This window comes from Vanacampus margaritifer, chromosome 2 (genome assembly GCF_051991255.1).
Source record: "Vanacampus margaritifer isolate UIUO_Vmar chromosome 2, RoL_Vmar_1.0, whole genome shotgun sequence".
Classification (NCBI taxonomy): Eukaryota; Metazoa; Chordata; class Actinopteri; order Syngnathiformes; family Syngnathidae; genus Vanacampus; species Vanacampus margaritifer.
The window spans coordinates 15,531,652-15,553,601 of NC_135433.1; the positions used below are offsets into that span (position 1 = coordinate 15,531,652).

Below are 21,950 nucleotides of genomic sequence, written 5' to 3' on the forward strand. Positions count from 1 at the left end.
GAGGAATGTCGGACCAATTAATCAGATGGCCAAAATCAAGACATATAAATTTGTAATTTCACAAGCTTCACAACTTGTACACGGAATTGACCTGTATGTCACGGTTTGTTTAAAAAAAAAAAAAGCATAAATATGTGTATAATTGTCACCAATTATTTTTAAGTTATATGATTTACCGGTATACTCCCTGAAAGTTACCCAAATGCACCAACATACTCAAATATCTCTTAAAAGTTATCTAAAAAGTTATCTAAATACACTTAAATCTCTTGGAGTCATGTCCAAGGTAGCAGTGCCGTAAACTCCCAACCGCGGTATAGCAGGGGTTCACTATGAAGACAAAATTGGGAGCCTTGGTGGTGCATGGCTGCACTTTATCTCAATCGCACAGCACACACGGGTGCATTCATGAGTACGGTCGCGGCTCGTACCAAACTGCGCGTGGGCGACTCTGACATGCTGCCGAAACTGGAGCGGCTCATCTGCGCCAGCGAAGTGCCGTAGCGCAAGGCGGCGTAGACCGGGTCCATGCGTGCCCGCACCGCCTCTGAAATCACACACACATACACACACACACACACACAATATGTTGGGAATATTATGCCTGCATGTCAACGTGGGGGAAGAATGGGGTAGGGAGTCTAAATTTAGCTGGAGTGACCCACTTAAGCATGTGAGAGAAGAGCCAAAAGTTAAGCAAGCATCAATACATGACGACAAATCATCACACATTTTTATTTATGCGCACGTTTTAGTTCCAGGCCCACATCATGACCGTCTCGTGGTGACATTTCTTTTTTTGTCAAAAATTGTGTTCTGCTCCCAAATCAGGAGTTTTTATAAGTGAACAAGCTAATTTAGCAAAAAGGTGAAGATTTGTATAGAATATTTAGCAGTTGGGACAAGTGGGACAATGTCCCAGCAGATGGCACCATGGTAATAATAAATCAATCAACTTTGGTTCTGAGTAAGGTGTTTCAACAATCCAATTTAGCCAATTTAGCAAATAGCCGAAGATTAGCACTAGCATTAGCAATAGCAATTTTGCATTGAGGCAAGTGGAATACACTGTCCTACCAAATCTAGCGGAGGGTACCATGGAACCATAACACACTTGAAGTCATAAATAATATCAAAAGCTATGTTTTTTCTTTGTTTTGGCGGGGGGTTGTTTGACGCAATTTGTCCCTCTCGTTAGTTGCTGCTAGAGAACGTAACTGGTGCATTAAATTATTTTAATAACAAATTAAATATGATTTGTTTGTATTTATTGTGTATTAAATATCATACATTAAATATTTAAATACAAATTAAATGATACATGCTATAATAATAATAATAATAATATAATATTCTATTTATTCTATAAATATTTTATTAAAAGTAAATTTGAGGATTTTTATTATTATTGTATTGGTAGAATCTAACATATATTGAAGTATTTTGTTTGTCAAATTTGAAAAAACTTATTTATTTTAATTATTCATTTTTCTGTGTTCTTTTGTTTTGTTTTTTTGTAGCTCCAAGGGCGCTAATAATTGGGTCCCACGAATTCTGCCTAGCAACAAGCAGTTAGACACTGTGAGGACGTCGCAGATAATGTCAAATAAAAGCTTGACAAGAATCCCCAGAGCCTTTTGCTTTTTCTTTGGCTTTTTTCTAATATTGAACACAGAGAAGGATGGCATCAGTATGAGTCTCAAACGTTTTAGTTCTTTATCTATTTCCATGACTTCCTATGATGTAGGCTAATTTTGGCCCTTTTTGGAGACTAAAAAGAAGTGACAGCACGAAGTGCTAAAGCTTGATTCGGAGCGACATATGAACCCATGTGTTGACCTATCGTACAGTACGGTGGCCTGTTTAAGGACAAGTCAGCTGCTTTTAACGTCATTGTGTACTGATATATGGCATTTGCGGCCAGCTTTGTTGATACTTTGTCTTGATTCGTCTTGTTGCTCCACTTTGAAAACAAACACATAGCTAAACTAGTTTAGCATTAGCATTTGCAAATAATAAGCCTAATAAGCGAGGCAGAAGGCTCATCCCACGTTTGGTGTAAACGTAGCATAATGGCTCTGCTTTCGAATGTCACATGACCAAACCCTGAAAACAGGTGTGCTTTGATTGGTCATTACCTGAACCCTCAGGAACTGTGATTTCATTTTCAGGCGACAGCAAGTGGCAAAATGGCCGCCCCATGAGATAGGTCGATTTTTTCTGCTTAATTCATATTCCACAAACACAATATTCATCAGAATGCCGTGCTTTGACTAGTGGGGATGCATTAAACATAATATTGTAAAGACATTTTTTGACTTCCTCCTTAAGATCACAGCGTTATGACCATTTCTCAAATAACATATCTTAATTCACATGTTAATAAGACTTAAAAATACAAATCAGTTTTGCACTATTATACTCTTAATTAATCACATTGATTTTAACTTCATTATTATTAATGTTATTATTATTTTACTGCTTTCAATTTTTACATTTGTTTTCCACATGGCTCTATTTTTCCTTATTTAAAGCACGTAGCTAAACATCACATTTTTGGATGGGGGAAGGGCCTTTTTGTCAATTTCTGATTGGTTAAGGTTATGTATATGAGTATTATTTATCCCTCACATTCATGCTTTTGCTCTTCAACAACTTGACTTGTTTAGCCAAACATCAAAAATTGGATAAATTTCTACTTACAAATGAATCTGTTCTGCAATTTCATGCTTTTAATAAATTGGATTATTTTGCATGGATGCCTGAAAACCTCTTATCTTCTCATGGGAATTTCCCAGGAGACTCAATAATTCCAAACAACACACTCACCTTGACTGGGCTGGACTTCCTTGACGACGGCCAGTTGTTCAGTGACGAGCATCGGTGAGCTGAAATTTCGCTTGAAGGCGCCCGACTAATGGAGGAGAACACAGAGCGTAATGATTTTTGTTCAGCTTCCATTAGAGCCATCTTCAAGGCCACCACGCCGCCATTACGAGAGACTTCAACCGAGTCATTTGAGGAGATTCTATCGAATGGAAAACACACTGGCGCGAAGGAACATCTCATTCGGATGGAGCGGCGACTTTCAACATGTAGCTTTCTAACACCAGGCTGTCATTTCACACTGAATTAAGCAAATAAGTGTGGCCGCCCCAGCTTGCAAATGAGCCACTCTGTCACATTACGCACAGAGAACACACTCATGAGGTAATCAAGCATTTTGCTTTTGTTCCCGCCAAGACATTTGAGGTTTGGTACCTGCCACTTGCCGGCCTCCTCATTCTTTTTGGAGATACATGTTGCTCTTAACTCATTCACTGCCATTGACGGCTATAGACGTCAAAAATTCATTTGAACTATTTATATTCGTTAAAAAAAAAATAAATCCTCTTTTGTTCACAAGAGTATGAAAACCTAGAAAAAAATTACATTTAGAAAATATATAAAAATTTGTGATTAATCGTGAGTTAACTAGGGCAGTCATGCGATTAATTACGAAAAAAATTAATCGCCTGACGCCCCTAATTTTTAATAAACTTTTTTTCTTAAAAAAAAAAAAAATAATAATAATTGTATTTTTATTTTTTGTTTTAATAATCTTTTCTTTAAAAAAAAAGAAAAGAAAAAAGAAAAGATTATTAAAAATTAGGCACGTCAGGCGATAAATCGCATGACTTCAATAGTTATCTCACAATTAATATATATATTATATCTGTTCTAAATGTACAGTAAAACAATTCTAGGTTTTCATACTCTTGTTAACAAAAATGGGAAAAAATGTTAAACTAATTGAAATATTTCAAATGAATTCTTGATGTCTATAGCCGTCAATGGCAGTGAATGAGTTAAAAAGCGTAACATGCTAAAATGCTTAGTCCTACATTCTATACAGACGCTCCCCTACTTACGAACATTCGTGTTACGAACAACGGTACATACGAACATGTCTGCGCGCATGCGTGCATGTCAAAAAATGTTCGGAAAGAGATGCTGTAAGTTAGATTTTGTATTGCGCACCTTTTTCCGAGTACTGTAGTGCTTCTTTCCGCCGCTAATACCGACGCTTGGCGCTGTGAGAGCTCACCCAGCATTGGAGGCTCAGCAACGTGTCGAGGAGGAGGAAGAAGAAGAAACGCCTGTCGCTCATAGATAAAGCCATCGCACTCTTCGAGCAGCAAGACCCAAATATTGAACGTTGCACAAAGGTTGCAAATCAATTGAATGATGCCATACAGTGCTACCGCATCATTTATGATGAAAAAAGAAGAAAACTGTGCAATCGTCGTTAGATCGCTTCTTTCGGCCAGTTTCTAGTAAATCCTCCAAGGAAGATACTCATCAACTCTCATCTTCTTCTCCGCGACCCTCAACTTCTTCCTACATTGAAGTTACGGAGGAGGAAGTAACTTTTGAAGCCCATTCCAGCGACGACGAAGAACCTCTCATGATATAAAATCCTCCTCTTCCTCCTCCATCAAATCCTGAAGCATCGAGTACATCTTCCAAAAGTAAGTTAAACTTCATTTTATTTATCTTATTACGTACATGTACATACTGTGTGTGTCTCTCGCTCTCTCTCTCTAACATACGTAGTACAGTACTGTACGTATTCTCTTTAAACATAAATTATAATACAAAATATAGCACTGAAGCAACTTACGAACAAATTCACCTTACGAACGATCGCTCGGAACGTAACTCGTTCGGAAGTTGGGGAGCGTCTGTATTGCACTAAAAGTATTGAGACACACCATTATCGACACCGCTATCCCTCGGTTCAAAGTCTTTGTCTGATCCAGATATTAGGTTTCCTAAAAGTTGAATAAAATTAAATTAACTTGAGTACTCGCGGATGTCGAAGCTGATCTACTAATGGCGTCTGCCAAATGGGCAAAAATTGACATGCACTTCATATTGCATGTTGTGACAAATTAATTGAGCACAAGTAAGATGATTTAACATCAGATGAATTGCGATGGCTGACTTTGGTCTTTCGCTGCCGGACATTTTCAAAACAGAGTTCCCCATATTGGCAGCCGTTTTAGAGTATTTTTGACAACATCTTTGAAGCTAATATGTTTTTGCTATAGTGACACATTAAACTATAACAACAAAAATAAGACTGAGAAAAGATTTTTTTTTTTTACATGCCATTCATCATTCACTCCATGAACTGTGTCACCTTTTCTCACGATCGTGAAAAACAATTTGTATATGTTGTGTGTGTGTGTGTTTTGTCGCACCTTCCCGTGACAAGGCTGCTGCGAGAGTTCCGATGTGCACCACAGGTGAGCCGCCAGTTTGCACGTTTTACACCGCAAAGCCTGTTTGGAGTTTCCTATGTAGGGAGTTTGACAGAAATGATTGATTCGTCACAGTTCCATCACAGTGTTAAAAGCACAGCCACACGACAATCCTCGCCGTTTTGAATGATTTACAAGCGTTTTGAATGATTTACAAGCGTTTTGGATTTTTTATTGATTCCCTATCCGATCCCAGTCGTGTCGTAAATATACATGAGCGCTTCTTTGACTTCTCTGACGTGGTGATTAAAGCTGCACGGGGAGGAGGTGAGTGCACAAGCCTGCAGGGGAGCCGGATGATCTATCACATAATAATAATGAAGATACAATGCATGCTGGGAAAATAAATTTGAACTCAAGGGAAGACGTTTGTAGTTGAGAATCCATCAATGTAATGAGAAGTAGCAAAAAGACCAGCAGAAAACATCAAATAAAACCACACACACACATAGACACATTGTGCTTATCTTAAGTCAAAACGATAACCACAGTGAAGGAAATATTTGATTTCATGCAATTACGCCTAAAAACAAAAGTTAATGTCCCCGTGGGATCAATGACTGCGTGCAAATGTAACAACATCGCTCACTAAGTAAATAATTATCACCAAAAAGAAGTAAGTAACTTACAATTTTGGATTTACTCTGTGATCTATGTGGCAATTCAACTACAAAAAAGCTAACATGTAAGCGTGTGATGTAAAGCAACAAATATTCACATGCACAGTAAAGCCCTTTTCACACTGCATTTAGCAGGGAGCGGCGCACCATCGCCAAACCCATTCATTGTGTATGTGGTGAGGGGCGGGGACCACAGAATGGAGAATTGCTGAGCGGCATGGAGGACTTCTGCTGCGCTGGCAAGGCGCCTCAAAGTGGAATACGTTCTATTAAAAATCGGCTGCATCATGGCATCAGACAAACGCCACCAATTGGAGAGGGTTGAGGACCTCCTCCTTAAAGTGGAAGCCAACCTTAAACATTTCTTGACAATAATACGTTCTATGTGACCTCACTAGTCTAAACACAACTTTCTGATTAATATTACATTTTTGTAATATGAGTTACGAAGCAAAATCCAGCCGTTTTTGTCCATCTCAGGGGGCGGCCATTTTGCGAGTTGCTGTCAACTGAAGTTGACATTACCGTTGGTCAGGGCTCAGGCAACAACCAATCAGAGCTCACCTGTTTTCTGAAGCTGCACTGTGATTCGTTGCTACCTGAGACCTGAGCAACATTGATGTCATCTTCAGTCGACAGTAAGTGGCAAAATGGCCGCCTTCTGATATTGATGAAAACTTAACTCGTATTCCACTAAGACAATTTTAACCGTTGCCTCATGACTCCTTCACACTGAGCAAGTGCAGTATGAAAAGGGCTTTACTGTCAGCATCTATGGCAAGTGAAGTAAAGCTGTAAATAAGCATCCTTGGAAAATCAGTACTTACCAAATTCAGTAATGTACATCAATAACTATGTAAATTAATAATATGCAAGATGGTGGACTATTTAATAAAGTAATTACACATTTAGATCAAAGTGTGTCAAAAGGACATATTCTTTTCCACTTTACATGAACTTTCAAAATACAAAAAAAGGGTTTAGAGTATATTTTATTTCATTAAATCATCCTTAATTTTCAGAAAGGTTCCAATCCGGATTAATTCAGAAATCGTCTGGTTCAAAGGTGTCCAAACTATGGCCCGGGGGCCATTTTTGGCCCACCATCCATTTTTAAGTGGCCTGCGGCATATACTAAAAAGGATATTGGTTACTATTACTAATAAATGAGTTTTATATACTGTAGCTCTTTTCTAAATATGCAAATCAATCATTTACAATTATAAGTAACAGCATTTCTCTTCATAACACTGGTGAATAAATACAATTTTTACCAGAAAAAATGGTTTCATCCACGTTCTGCTCTGAGACAAGGTCCAAATTGCGAAAATATAACACAGGGTCTCACCCCGCTAAAATCTTGTAAAATCCTAACCCAGTTGCCTTATTTAGAAAGCTGTTCAGGTAGCAGCCCCCCCAAAAAAAACAAACAAACATGGTAATAGATCAAGATTATGCAATTGCTTGATAAAATAAAAAAGTTTGAAAGTGGCCCTTGTATTGATTTTTCTGTATGTGGCCCCAGAGGAAAAAGTTTGGACAGCCCTGCTCTGGTTTAATTGACGATGGAAATGTTCTACTCTCTTGCAGCCCTGAAAGTCAGTACGAATGAACCGATTGTGAGTATAACAGGATGTAAGTAATGGTGGTCTCACCTAGGATCATGTTCTTGCAGAGCTGGCAGTTGGTGGGCTTGCGAAAGATGTGATTATGGAACGAGTGCGTGATGTGGGAGGCCTGTGGTGGCTTGGGTGGCAGCGATGGGGACAGTCTGAGCGAGGGCGAGCGCGAGGCGATGGAAGGGTTGGGGCTGACCGACGGCGACAGCGACGGCGGGGGCCGTGAGCCAACAATGGGCGAGCCCGCCGGCATCGGGTCCAGGGGGGGCGGCGAGGGCGACGAAGGGGGCATGGGCTCCGTGATGAACTCCGGGGGGAGGCGGGCGTCGCTGTAGGACCGTTGGAAGAAGTTCTCAACGCTCTTGCTGCGCATGAAGGACAGCGAGCGCTTCAGTCTCTGCAACTAAACAAACACACACACGGACAATCTGGCTGAATCCAATGTAAATATCAGATGCTGACTCATCATTAGTTCATCATTCGTCAGTTCATCTTTTTTTTTTAAGCTGAACTAAACTGTAATCGTCAGCCCGTTATTTCATTTTAATCACACTTCCGTCATCACTTCATCAACATTATTTTAGGAACGACGGACAAAAGAGGGCATTCCGTCCGTCATTTATCAATCGTCAACAAAACGGGCATCCGTCAGTTACGGACTGATACAGACTTGTGTGGTGATGAATGAAATTCCACTTCTGTCAATTCTTAGTCCATCTTTTTTTTTCTTTTTTTTTCATCAATCTTCAGCATAACCGGCGTCCGGACAGTTTATTCGTAAATGCCCACCTCTGATAAATATGTTTCCCCTCTTGTCTGGTAGCTTGAAGTGAACAGAGGAGCTTCATTTAATCAAGACATAGCCTTGTCTAATGGTACTTTTTATCTGTGTGTAAAGTAATTAATAAATAAGTAAAATAAGTAAAATAGTTCACAGCAAAATGGCCAGTGTTAGATTAACATTGAGTAATGCTAAATCTAACACTAGATACATATAAACACTTAATATGTATCCACACTGTGGATTTATAATGATGAGCTCTCTGAGTATTTATTTTATATTATTATTATAGAGTGGTTCATTATTAGTTACTTTTGTAATCCTCAGCAATATATTTATTCATTTATTATTTATTTACCATTGATGTAAACTAAGAAAATATGTTAAAGGGAGGGGATTTAATAAGTCTTGCGACTTCCTCCCTTTTGAACATGGAAAATCGTTGTTTGGTGCGCTTTGTTGAATTTTGCTTGATTTGTAGCTATTTTATTTTATTTTGTTGTTGCATGTTTATTACTGGGTTTTTTTTTTGCTTTTGTTTTTATTCTTTTTCATCTTCAAATAAACTCAAACACTGATGAGTGTAAATCCAACACTTTTCAAAGTGTTACTTTCTTGACACTTCACCAGTGTTACTCCAACACTGTATAGTGTTAAAATCTACACTGATAAACACTGAGTAGTGTTAAAAATTAAAAACATTTTTTTTTAACTGAAACTACACTTCACACAAAAGGTACTTCATTTATATAGCGTTTTTCCTCCTTACAAGTGCTTTTGACTACTGATGACAAGTCATCAGGAGCAACTTGAGGGTTCAGTATGTTGCGCAAGGATATTTTGACAAAGATACTCAGGTCCGGGGTTGAACCGACACTTTCAGGGCCAGGAGACGACCATTCTACCACGCTATAGAATGTTGAAATTGAAATGCCAACAGCACGCTGGAAATTGGAAAGTTCACCGGAAATGAGGGTGTGGTCAATTTAACACTCATGGTGGTGCTGATCAGGTTACACTTAGCTTCTGCTCCAACACCTGAGGACCTTACAGTGTCAGAATAACACTGTTTACACCAGATTTGATCAAACACTGGAAATTTCACACTGACAGATTTGCTGTGTATGTAAGTAAAATTGTATGTAATGATATACGTAAGTAAGTATATCGTCGCTGCTATGGAAAAACACTTACGTCCATTTTTCACCCCCATTTTTTATTTTTACATTTTGGGGATATCTGCATTCAATTTCATCCCAAAAACCTAAAAATAAAAAAGTGTGTGGGGGGTGGGGGGACAAAAGTGTTTTCACATATCGGCGACGATATATTCAAGTAATTTGTAACAGTGTATTAAAGTGAAACGGTTTTGTGTTCAACTAAACAGTTTTCATCTAAGTAAAATTATATGTAAGTAAATAAGCAGAGACCCTGGATTGGCTGGCAACCAGTTCAGGGTGTACCCCGCCTACTGCCCCAAGCCAGCTGGGATAGGCTCCAGCACCCCCCACGACCCTTGTGAGGACTAAGCAGTTAAGAAAATGGATGGATGGATAAGCAGAGGTGGGCACTTTCGTCAGTTCCCATCATTGATGACGCCTACCTTTCGGCGAGTGCTTCCGCATTATTGGTCAGTTCTTTATGACGAGAAGCCTCATAAAAACGCACAGACTGAGCACCAACCGAAGCAGGTTTACGTGTTTACGAGGCTTCACATCATGAAACACTCGGCGAAAATGTGGAAGCACGCGTTCAAAACTGACGCTCAAGGAAGCCGAGAACAGAAGCCAACCAGGAACAACCGCGGCGTAAAAACTGACACGTCATTAGTCAAGTATGGAAGCAAATTCATATGAAGTAAGCAAGGAAGTGGCGTTTCAAAAAGTTACTACAAATGCAAATCAATAACTATGAGTATGAAAATTAGTATTTTTATGTAACTAAATATCTAAGTATGTAAGTAAATGGATGATTTTAAAAATAAGAAAGTCCATTTAGATATGAAAATATTAAAGTACTTTCATGCAAAAAACAAAAGCAAAAAATAAATGATAAGAATGTCGTTTTGCTGGAGAGCAACCAAACTACCCGCGCACGCACGCACAAGTTTGTTTTACTATCTTTGTGGGGCCATCTCATTGACATAATGCATTTCCTAGCCTCTACCCCAAACCCCAACCATCAAAAATGATTGCCTACCCCTATTCCTTACCCTAACCTCAACCATAACCCAATTCAAACCTAAACTCTAAAACCAAGTCTTGAACCTCAAAAAGAGGTCTAAACTTGCGGGGCCCAGCAAAATGGCTCCACATGGACGGGCGGGCCCCACAACTCTGTGAAATCCCGAAATGTTGGCCCCACTATGTAACAAAAAAAAAAGACCACACACACAAGCCAATAAAGCTGCAGATTTTAGAAGAAAAATCCAATGGGCCTCTCGGGAGGGAATCTGAACAATTTTACAGTTTCATTCTTCTATGATACGAGCACTGCGGGGGAAGAAGAACATGATGAGTCCCAAATAAAATAAAACCTTGAAAAGAAACCGCACGCTCAGCTACAAGCTGTAGACAAAAGTATTGGGACACAGGGGTTAAAGGAGAACTATCAGTTTTATTAGTATTATTAGTTTTAATGACGGGAAATGTTTAGAATGCAGCAATTCAGATTCCATTATCGATATCGCGTATTGATCTGATTCCTTATTGATTCTTACTGGTTGAGGGAATGTAAGAATAAGAATGGAAAAAGTTAGAAAGAAACTTTTTTTCTGGTAAAAGAAAATTTTTCTTTTGGTATGTTCAGTCAAAATGCTCTAAAGTGGCTGCCATTATGCGAACTGGCAATTTATGACCTAATTGTCAAAGTTAAGGTGCTAAAGGTCATCTTTGCATGAGATTAAGCTGGTTGACAAACTTCTAAAGTCCTCTCAGAAGAATGGAAGCTGTCATAGCTGCAAAAGTGATGCACATTTTCCTCCATTTTCACTTCCCGGAGGTGTCACTTGACGTCCACATACTATCGTTTGAAGCCAGGATCGTTGCTAACCAACCAGAGAAGCCCCTCGGACAAAATCCTCACACATGAAGGAGTTGGGGGCGGGGGTCACATGGCCTTTTCTTGATGGCGCTCGGGCCATTGTGATCAAACAGTCCTCGTCATCAATCAACAGAGTGTCCCAGGCTCCTAATCTGATAGGAGGCGGTGGGAAGCCGCATCAAAATGCGTCGTGTGTCACGCGTGTTGACAAAAAGCAGCCTCCATTGCCACGCCAGGTCTTGGATGATGGATTTCGTGAACTCACAAGAGAGAAAAGCCAAGGTTGTGAGATCGAATCCGGCCCTCTGACCTTCCTTTTTCTCGTGAGGACATACAGTGTACTTATGGTTTGGACTTTTGTTAACTTAATCCAGGGGTTATATAACATTTATAAATTGGTAACTGAGAATAATTGAGTTGCTGTAACAGAAAGCTTCTAAGTAACTATGTATAAAAAAAAAAAATGTATTCGGTGTTATCAAACCATTCAAGTTCTGCAAAACTTTAACTTTTGAGTTGATCAACTCAAAAAAAACATTTTATTTTTTTTTTAGTTAAGTGGATATATATATATATATACATATATATACAGGTAAGTTGTCACACTATATGGGGTAAGATGTCACAGTGGATTTTGCAACTAATAAAACAAGGACAAAATGTAATTTTCTCCAGTTTTTTTCCCTTCTTTTTAGCGGCAGAGAAATGGTTTGTCATTGATCTTGAAAATCTACCATAGTCACTGAGCAAACTTTAACATAAAATATTTTATGTATTTATAATATTAATATTTTAAGATTTTCATGCACGCCAGATCCACCACACCAGCATCTATCGAAACTCAGACACAATCTCCCTCAGGTCATTGAATCGGTGGAGGCTGGTGTCTGTGGATCTCACTCCACTTCGTCTGTCCGTCCTTCCTTTCCTCAGTCTCTCCTTTGGTCTCTTGAGGTCTCCCTGATTTGTTGAAATTTAGATGTCTCTGGGGTTGCTGAAGGACTCTGGTTGGTGGCCTGGTGGGTGGTGTCTGGTCGGTGCTGGATTTCACTTTCCTTTCTTTTCTTTGGTCCTTTCTCGGGTTTCCTGAAGGCCTCACGACTCTGGCTGGAAGTGATTGGTTTAGGGAAACGGTATGGGATTTTTAATTTTTTTTATAGGTTTTAGGTGAACTAATGAATGCACGCATGCACGCACGCACATACACATACTCACCCACATACAAAAAAAATAATAATACAAAATATATATATATATATATATAAAAAATAAAAAAAAAGGAGAGCAATGATGATGACATGTCAAATCGGTAAAATTACCGAATGAACAATACTGAGCTCTCCAGAAAAAAAAGAAAAAAACGTAAAATATTATGAAATCGATTAAAGTCCTTCAACTGCTAGCATGTAGGTCATAGCTCTCAGCCTCAAATGCCTGATTTGCTTCCCTTAAACTGGAAATTTGAGATTAATTTGAATTAAAATAAATAAATAAAGCATTTTTGGTTAATGGATTGATGAAACTTAAACCAGTCCTGACATGTTGGCATACTGTAGTTCCAACAACTGGACAATCCATTTTTAAACAATGAAACAAAACCTAGCAAATTAATTTCCTCACTCTTCAAACACATCATCTGAAGGGCAATTCTGGCATATGTAAACCGAGTTGCCAGATGTGCATTTTTCATTGGCTCATTATTTCCATATGTGACAACAAACCCCAAAATGACTGAGACAAGTTGCCCCAAACTACCAAATTGGCTAATACTTGCTCTTGTTTAAAGTTAGCTTAAAACAGAGCCGTGACTGAGGCATGACAAGATGCCTGAATCTCTCCTCTAACGAGTCCACATGATTTGCTGCTGAAATTTGTCTATGTACGACACCTGTTTCAAAATATAGGAAGTTGAAAATTTTACTTTGGGTTGTGCAAAACAGATAACTGGCACTCATCTTATCTAACAATGTGCTATTCTCTCCTCAGACAGTACACAACACCTGACCATTTAGACGAAGAAAACTAGTATTCAATTTTCTCGTTGCGCCCTCTGGTGGAGAAGAAAATTGCAGTGTGACAACTTTGCCCCGGTATTCCCTACATCATGAAATGACGGATTCACTGATGCTAACTTTTTAAATATTGAAGGTTTATAATAATAAACTTGGGTTTGTGTGAACGCCACATGTGTAGGGGGGTTGAAGATAATGTTTGAGGAGGCTGAAGTTGGGCACCATTTTGGACAGTTTTGTTGTGTATTAAAGTTGAAGTAAATGTAATGTAAAATTTTTGAAATTGTTGTTGGCGGTGTGCAACACTGTCCGCTATCAATTTGAACACTTTTTATTCGCAATGGCTGCATCATATTCAAGAGCCGTTCCTAATATTTTGGGTGTAGCTAATGTACAGGAGATCGGTGCTTTTTAAACCAGTCAATTAGGAGAAATGACTGCAGAAGTGGAGTGTGCGTCTCAATTACAATTAATCGAATGGTCGGCGAGCCGGAGAGAGAGTAGAGCCTTCCTCTGGGCTTCCGTTTCACCACCAGCCCCATCAGTGGAGGTCATCTGACGTGAACATTGTACGTGTCCGTTCAGATGAAATGCATTAGCTCCTTAATGTTGGGTACTGAGCAACCCTGCGGAGCGCCATGCAAGGTGCAGCGTGCTGTCAATCAATAGAAAAAACATTCTCACGACAAAAGATCCTGCAGGCCTGTAAAAGCCGATTATTCTCATACACGCGCAGCCGATCAATGCGTCATGCAGCAGATATAATTCAATGTTCAAGCTCCAGTGTGTGGCTCTCTGCCAGATATATGATACGATATAGAAAGTAGAAAGCAGGGCAGCCGGCAAGTCGTCAAACAACATGCAATGTTAACAACGAAAATGTTTGGCATTCATATACGGTTTAAATCTGGTAGCAATTGGCCAAAAGGGGTGCCTATTGATTATTATGCCAGGTCTGCTTTCAATAGCTTTTCATCTTCAACATCTTAAGATGAAACACGCAAAGTTTGAAGTAGTGCTGTCAGTATCCAATATTTTTGGAATTGATTAATCTATCGATTATTCAGTTGTTTAATTGACTAATCTGATTCATTTTAATTTTGCATCAAATTGGATTACAAAATCTTTTTTTTTTTACCCTAATTACTGTTTATTAACCAGCGATTGGTGTTTATTTCATACTTTGTATTCGTAGAGTGATTTTAAAAAAAAAAACTGAGGGATTGTCTGTTGTACTATGTTACAGGTTTGGTCATTGTTTTCCAAAGTAATAACAGATGCTTGCAAATTTCTTATTTCAATTAAACACAGAAGATAATCAGTCTTTTTCATGAAGGGCTAGAGAAATCACTCAACAATTACTGTTTATATGTGAAATCAGAAAATGTGGACAATTGAAAATAAAAATAAAAGTCTCTAAACGTTTACCCGATTTTTAAAATAGTTGTTGATTAATTTGATAATTGATTACTTGTTGTATTAATAAATGAATTTTGACAGCTCTAGTTCGAAGACAATTGGTTACATTCTGTAGGAGTTTGTTCAAATATGGCCTCTATAAAAGGCCCCTAAAAATGTCAGCATATTCTAAAGTACATTAAAATGGCAACTGAAAAACTGCTGAAAAGGTAAAAAATAAAATAAAATAAAACAATTAACTTTTTTTTTTTAATCGACCACTTCAAAGCAGTTACTTGGCAGGCCTCTAGGGGGAGCGCCTCATAAGAGTGGCAGTCTTCAGGCGAAGAAGACTCATCAGCTTACTTGTGTAAGACATTTATTATCGGTCCAGCAACTGACTCAGCATACGTCACATTTTAAAACATAAATATAAATAAATATTAAATATTAAAACATGACAAACACAATTTGTGAGCAATATTAATGGTGATTTAATTGGATTTAATAATCAATTTAATTTATTTACTTTTGCAATGTTACACAAAAATATTGTCACAGTTTATAAAAACAGAAAGTGGTCTCTTTTAAGAAGACATTTGTATTTGTTAAAAATATTTTTTAATATTTTGTTTCAGTGATTGTAAAAAACAACAACAATTTTCTCATTGAAAAATACATCAATTTATGTCTTGAGTCATTTTATCGTAGATCACCGTGGATTTATCGCGGTAATGTCATATCGTGATATAATCATTATCGTGAGCCTTGTATCGCATATCGTATCGTATCGTGAGGTATCCAGAGGTTCCCACCCCTACCTCTGACAGTATCAACCCATGATGGATAAGCACAATAAAAATGACTTTTCTAACACTATCAATCATGACCATGTGACTTGAAATCCAATGTGAGATTTTTTTTTTTAGCTAAGTACACAATATCAATATTGTATCGTACAGTATCGCCGCTGTATGATGCAGTATCAATCCACCAGCCCATGGTTCTTCTATAATGAGTAAAAAGTTAGCAATAATGAAGTTACACATATTCTGTCTTTCCTTCCAACATGTTGATTATCACCGCATCGTAAAACCAGATGATGGTGATAGTATCACACCGTGAGCCACTCCTTTCCTTCCTATTGCACTACTAGGACCTGAAAAACAACAACTTCAAAAGGAGCTCAAGGAACAAGAGCGCGGTGTAATTTCGGGATGCAATCTTCCACGCTCTAACTAGGCCGCCTCATCTCAAACAGCTTTGCGGTCTCAAGCAGAAGGTTTGCGCTCATTTCCATGATAACACACCGCAGCCATCCCGAATCAGACACTTCCTTGCCAGGCCTAGTTTGACCCCATTTGACACTTTTGATTGTGAAGCGTAGCTTTTAACTCGTTCACTGCCATTGACGGCTATGAATGTCCAAAATTCATTTAACTATTTCTATTAGTTAAACATTTTTTCCACTTTTGTTAACAATAGTATGAAAACCTTTTTTTTATTTTTATTGTACATTAAGAACAGATATGAAATTTGTGATTAATCGCGAGTTAACTAGTGAAGTCATGCGATTAATTACAATTAAAAACTTTAATCGCCTGATGCCCCAAATTTTTTTAACAATCTTTTCTTCTTCTTTTTTTATTGATTCACTGACATTGACGACTAGAAATGTCCAAATTTTATTTTAACTATTTCTATTAGTTCAATTTTTTTTCCACTTTTGTTAACAATAGTATGAAAACTAGAATTTTTTTTATTGTACATTAAGAACATATTATGAAATTTGTGATTAATCGTGAGTTAACTAGTGAAGTCATGCAACTAATTACGGTTAAAAACTTTAATCGCCTGACGCCCCGAATTTTGTAATAATCTTTTCTTCTTTTTTTTTTTTTTATTGATTCACTGCCACTGACGGCTTTAAACGTAAAAAAATCCTTTAACTATTTCTATTAGTTACATTTTTTTTCCACTTTTGTTAACAATAGTATGAAAACCTATATTTTTTTAGAACAGATATGAAATTTGTGATTAATTGCGAGTTAACTCGTGAAGTCATGCGATTAATTACGATTAAAAACTTTAATCGCCTGACGCCCCAAATTTTTTTAACAATCTTTTCTTCTTTTCTTTTTTTATTGATTCACTGCCATTGACGACTAGAAAATTTTATTTGAACTATTTCTATTGGTTAAACTTTTTTTTCCACTTTTGGTAACAAGACTATGAAAACCTAGAATATTTTTAATGTACATCTAGAACAGATTAATTAAAATTTGTGATTAATCGTGAGTTAACTAGTGAAGTCATGCGATTAATTACAATTAAAAATTTCATCACATCTTGCCCCAAATTTTTAATAATCTTTTTTTATAAATCGAATTTATGGCAGTAAATGAGTTAATGGGGTTCGACCACCAATCAGCACCCAACAGGTGTCCCTCTAATACAAATAATGGATCGTGTGATGTCAAAAGGATTGTCTGAAAGTTAAGTAAGAGGAAAGTTTTCTTCCACTGTGTTCTTTCTGTACTAAGAGACAATAAATGAGAATACAGGGATGCCTTGACTTGTGTGTTTTATAAGCCTACATTTTGTGAACAAAAACGGGAATGCCGTTAATTTTTGGATGAATAATTGTTTAAGGTTGTCTATCATTCTTGAATTTTTTTTTGCAAATTCATGGTCTTGAACCCCCACAAAAATCATTTTCTTTTTCTTGAGCTATTCATCCCCATCCAATGAGGACGCGACACGCAAGATCAAGCAGCCACGGCACACCGGTTGAGGATGAGCGCGGGGCTATAAACGGCAGCATGAGTCGCTGCCATTGTATTCCAACAATGAACTAAAACGACAACAATGAGCGATCGGTCGCCCGCGTCCGCCAGCCTTGGCAACGCACCCGCGGCAGGAGAGCGGAGAGAAAAGCCAGTCTGGTTAATCCTCCGCCTTCTCTTGACATCTGATAGTCATCTACAAAACGTGTCAACTGCGCCGCGGGTGGATTTTAGCGAGCGATTGTGATCGCAACGTGATTTCGCTCCAATTAAACACAGCATGCGGTGCTTGGATGTAAGCGGGCAGATACTTTGGTAGTTTATAGTCCAATAATTTGGAATTAAAATGTCAGAAAACTATATGCATTACTGTAAATCCTGTGTTAGTTCAGTAAACACGAAGTCAGTGTACTACAGTGAGTCAGTAAGACGAGGGCTAAAAGGCTAAAAGGGAAAATGTATTGGACGCCTTCATCCGTCCAATCCGAGATCGATCTGGAGGCCACTGATGAGTATGAGGATGGCCGGTTTGATGCAGATCAGTGAGTCGTGTGAGTGGTTTTGTCAGGGAATGTCAGCACACGGCAGCAGATGGTGAGCAACAAAAAGCTGGACCGAGTCACTTGGAACCAACGAGACACTTGTGCTCGTCACCACGACTACACTATGCTCTCAACATAGGCATTGGCATGATTTTGTAATCGTTTCTAAGACAATCGTGCATAGCGACAATAGAAAGATTGTTTTTGTGGGGTGTGTTCTCTAAAAGATGATCCTGAGAAATTATCTTGTGGTGTGTTGGGTGTTAAGTAGGGTGGGAATCTTTAAATTTCTCACGATTTAATTCAGATTTTTGGGGCTGCGATTCGATTCTGAATCGATTTTCGATTAAGAACGATTTTTGATTCAAAATGATTTGATTGACAATGATTTTTGCTTCAATCTATCGATGTGTAAGGAATCGTAATGATCTACTCCAGTCTGACTCGCTAATGCTAATTAGCGCGCTACTCGCAGCACTTTTATCACTCAAAAGAACGGCTACACACTGCAAAAAAACAACTTTTATTGGAATAACTTGAATATGACTTTTTCCTTCTACTCTCTAATGTGGCTACAACTTAACAGTGTATTAGACCGCGTGGAACCACACTGCCCCTAAGTGGCCAAATCGGGTACAACATGAACAGCGCTCCAAATAAAGGCACACACAGACAAAGGCAAGACCGTATAAAATAATTTAAATACAATCGATTTTGAATCATACTAAATGAGAATCGGGATTCTTATGAGAATCGATTTTTCGGCACACCCCTAGTGTTAAGAAGGATTTTTCATGCTCAGAAAATTGTTGATAATCGTAAAGGTTCAACCTGTACTTTAAACAGGGGTACACACATACCAAAAATCTGAACTTATTTAAGCATTTTTACATCTTTCTTATCAAAGTCAACAAAGGCCTGACTTGGATTTTTGCAAGAGCCTGATTAGTGATTATCCTTGGGTGTGCTAAGAACGATCCCCCTGCCTCGTCTAATAAAAATCAGGAAGTGAATCCAAAAGATTATCCTATGGTGTGGGGCGTGCCATTAAAAAAAAAACGACACTCAAAAAGTGCTGATACATGCTTTTTATTGCGACGAAAAGACATGTGTAGTTTGGACCAATCTTCTCATCAAGACTATTGATTATTCCGATCTAATCCCATAAATCAAAATGGTGGTTTTATGCTGCATTCGAGAAGGGTTTGAAGTCGGATTCATCCCAGTCGGAGTGACCCAGTTCCGCCCTCAAAGCGTTTGAGGCAAATGTCAACAACAAAGATGGCTGATTCCGATAAATTCTTTGTTGTCTTGGTTAACGCAGTCAATCCAAATCTCGTTGTGTCTTGTATTCACATTTGTCTCTAACACTTTGAGGTCGAAACAGACACAATGTGAGTGGGATAAATATGATTTTACACTTTCATTGAATGCAGCATTTATCCTAGGTGAAAGGACGCTCTCTGCTCATTGAAAAAGATTGTATTTTGGATCGTTGTATTTTGATTTGTGAGGATTATTTTGATGAGATAAAATGTTGTTTGACTATATGTATGCCTGGCGGTTTGTCTGCCTGTCACAGGTCAAAGCAATACAATACGCTGTGGAAATGAAGCGTTGTATTGTGGCAATATCAGAAGTGCCCGGATGTTCGGAATTGTCAATCCGTATAACACACATGCGCGCGCACACAGCAGAATACAGTATGTGTACCGTGCCTGCGTGCGTAAGGACGCCGGATCTCATTTATAAATGCACTACTCAGATTTGTGATGTCATCGCTGACCTCTTACATAACTGAGAAACAGGTGGAAGAACAGAGCAGGTAAAACACGCTTGCACACGAACAACAACTCAGCCTTATTTATGCCAAGAGCATTCATTACACTATTGTAGCACAGACACTTGTGACAAGTTTTGGCACATGAATGTTTCGCTTTGTAAATGGAAAATGTACAAACAGTGAGCACAGAGTCCAAAATTAGCTCTCCGGTAGTATAGTAAATGAACCGATAATTCCATGTGTGTGTGCGTGCGTGTTAATTTACCTTGGACGGAAGCGGCTGGCTGCTCAGTTGGAGCTGAGAGTCGTTCTCCATCTCATTGATCTCTGTCATGGCCAACTTGATTGGAGGAATTAGAAAAACACACACAAGAATGTGTAAAAAAAACACACTTTTAAATCCACGTTGAGGTGGCCAAAAAGTGAGCCACGCTTGGACGACACGTCGAGTCTGGCATTGCGCGCAGTCACCACACCCCAAAAAAAAGCGGCAAAATGTCACTTAGGTGGGTTGGAAACTCTAAAAGAGATACAGCAGTGTCTCGTTTTGTACCGAGGTTAGAGGTGTGCCTTTTTGGTCAGCACGCGTGTAAAAATGAGTGCGAGAGCACGCGAACCACGCCCACTCATGCGTGTGAGTCGCGCGATTGGCCGGGATCTTTTACAACCGCGCCACGAAATACCACGCACGCAAGCACGCATGCAGCACCAAACAGAGAGAACCCTACACTTACTCAGCGTCAGGTGGGATCATCTTGCCTTCTTATTTTTGAACAGATTTGTACTTATTACAGTAACGTTATTTTGGCTGTCGACTACAAGTGGATGAGTAGAATGGACCTGCGCATATTCATGCCTCGACACCCGTGGATTCGCATTTTTTGCTGATTTTATTTCAAACCCCACCGCACATCCTCTTCCTACCCATTTTTCGTGGGAGGGAAACAATACACACACAAAAAAACAAACACAATTTTTTAAATTTTCATCAGTGTTCTTGTAAGAATGTTTTGGGCTTGAAAAAAAAGGAAGAATACATTCTTAATGCATTTTAATGGGCCATGAAAAGCAAAAATATGCGTAGGCCTATAACTGACACCCATTTTAAGTGTTTTAAACTAAACATAATGCAAAGACATTTCCGGACCATGTATTTAAACCACCTGGCAACCGGATGTACCCCGCTTACTGCCCGAAGCCAGCTGGGATAGGATCCAGCAACCCTTATGTGTAATAAGTGGTTAAGAAAATGGATGGATATTTAAACCAATCAAACAACTTTTCCTTAAAACTAATTTGCTCCCAAAAATACATTCATATTTGAAGTGTCCCAAAGACGTATTTATACGTTTCTTTTTTATGCCAGAGCATAGAAGGCTTTGCTGCAGCGTCTCAACTGCAAAGTACGGTTGAAGTGGAATGGTAGTTATTATACAAACGGCAAGCAGGTGGCAGCAGAGCATAGGAAATGAACCAGGATCATGTTGAAAAACCCTCAAATACTCAGAATTCTAAATACGTTTGTGAATAATGATGAAACTTAGCTATATACTATTGCTAATTGCTGCAAAACGGAAACAGATAAAAATGTATTTTTTTTTCCTGATGAAAGAAGAGACTTTAATCTTTCTTTTGGTAGGTTTCATGTTTTTATAGCAATAGAACACAATATTCTGTGGGTCTTGCAAAATCAGTCAAAATTCAGTAAGACAGCCGGGAGTGAAGAGGATTGCTTCTGTGAAAATGGCTGAGACTGAATGAGTTAAAGACTCAGTGTGTAGTCCCTAGCGTCATCTAGTGGTCAAAGAATAGTATTAGAAGCACGCAGGAGCACGCACAATACGGTGGCTCAGAGAGACCTCATTTTGCAAGCTTACTACCAATTCATTTTTGCCTGAGCTGACTTGGCAGCCATTGTGAAGCCCGGTGAGCGACACCGAAAGACCGAGTGAGCCAGAATTAGCCAGAGCAGCTAACAAGTGAGGCTAGTGGGAGGAGCTAGTAAAAAAAAAAAAAATTGTAAAAGCTTCCGAGAGCAAAGCAGAAAGTGATCACGGGAGT

General features: G+C 38.6%; 1 protein-coding gene across 1 annotated transcript in view; it reads right to left on the reverse strand.

The window, feature by feature from the left end:
- LOC144045044 (SH3 and cysteine-rich domain-containing protein 2-like) overlaps positions 1–20,517 on the reverse strand; it is a 29,692-nt gene extending 9,175 nt beyond the window's left edge. The window contains exons 1-5 of the mRNA XM_077559846.1: positions 20,155–20,517; positions 7,582–7,948; positions 5,247–5,341; positions 2,830–2,914; positions 432–547 (exon numbers count right to left, since the gene is read on the reverse strand). Coding sequence (XP_077415972.1) covers positions 432–547; positions 2,830–2,914; positions 5,247–5,341; positions 7,582–7,948; positions 20,155–20,223 — 732 coding nt within the window. The 5' untranslated portion in view covers positions 20,224–20,517. The remainder of the gene's footprint in view (positions 1–431; positions 548–2,829; positions 2,915–5,246; positions 5,342–7,581; positions 7,949–20,154) is intronic.
- Between the last annotated feature and the right edge of the window lie 1,433 nt (positions 20,518–21,950).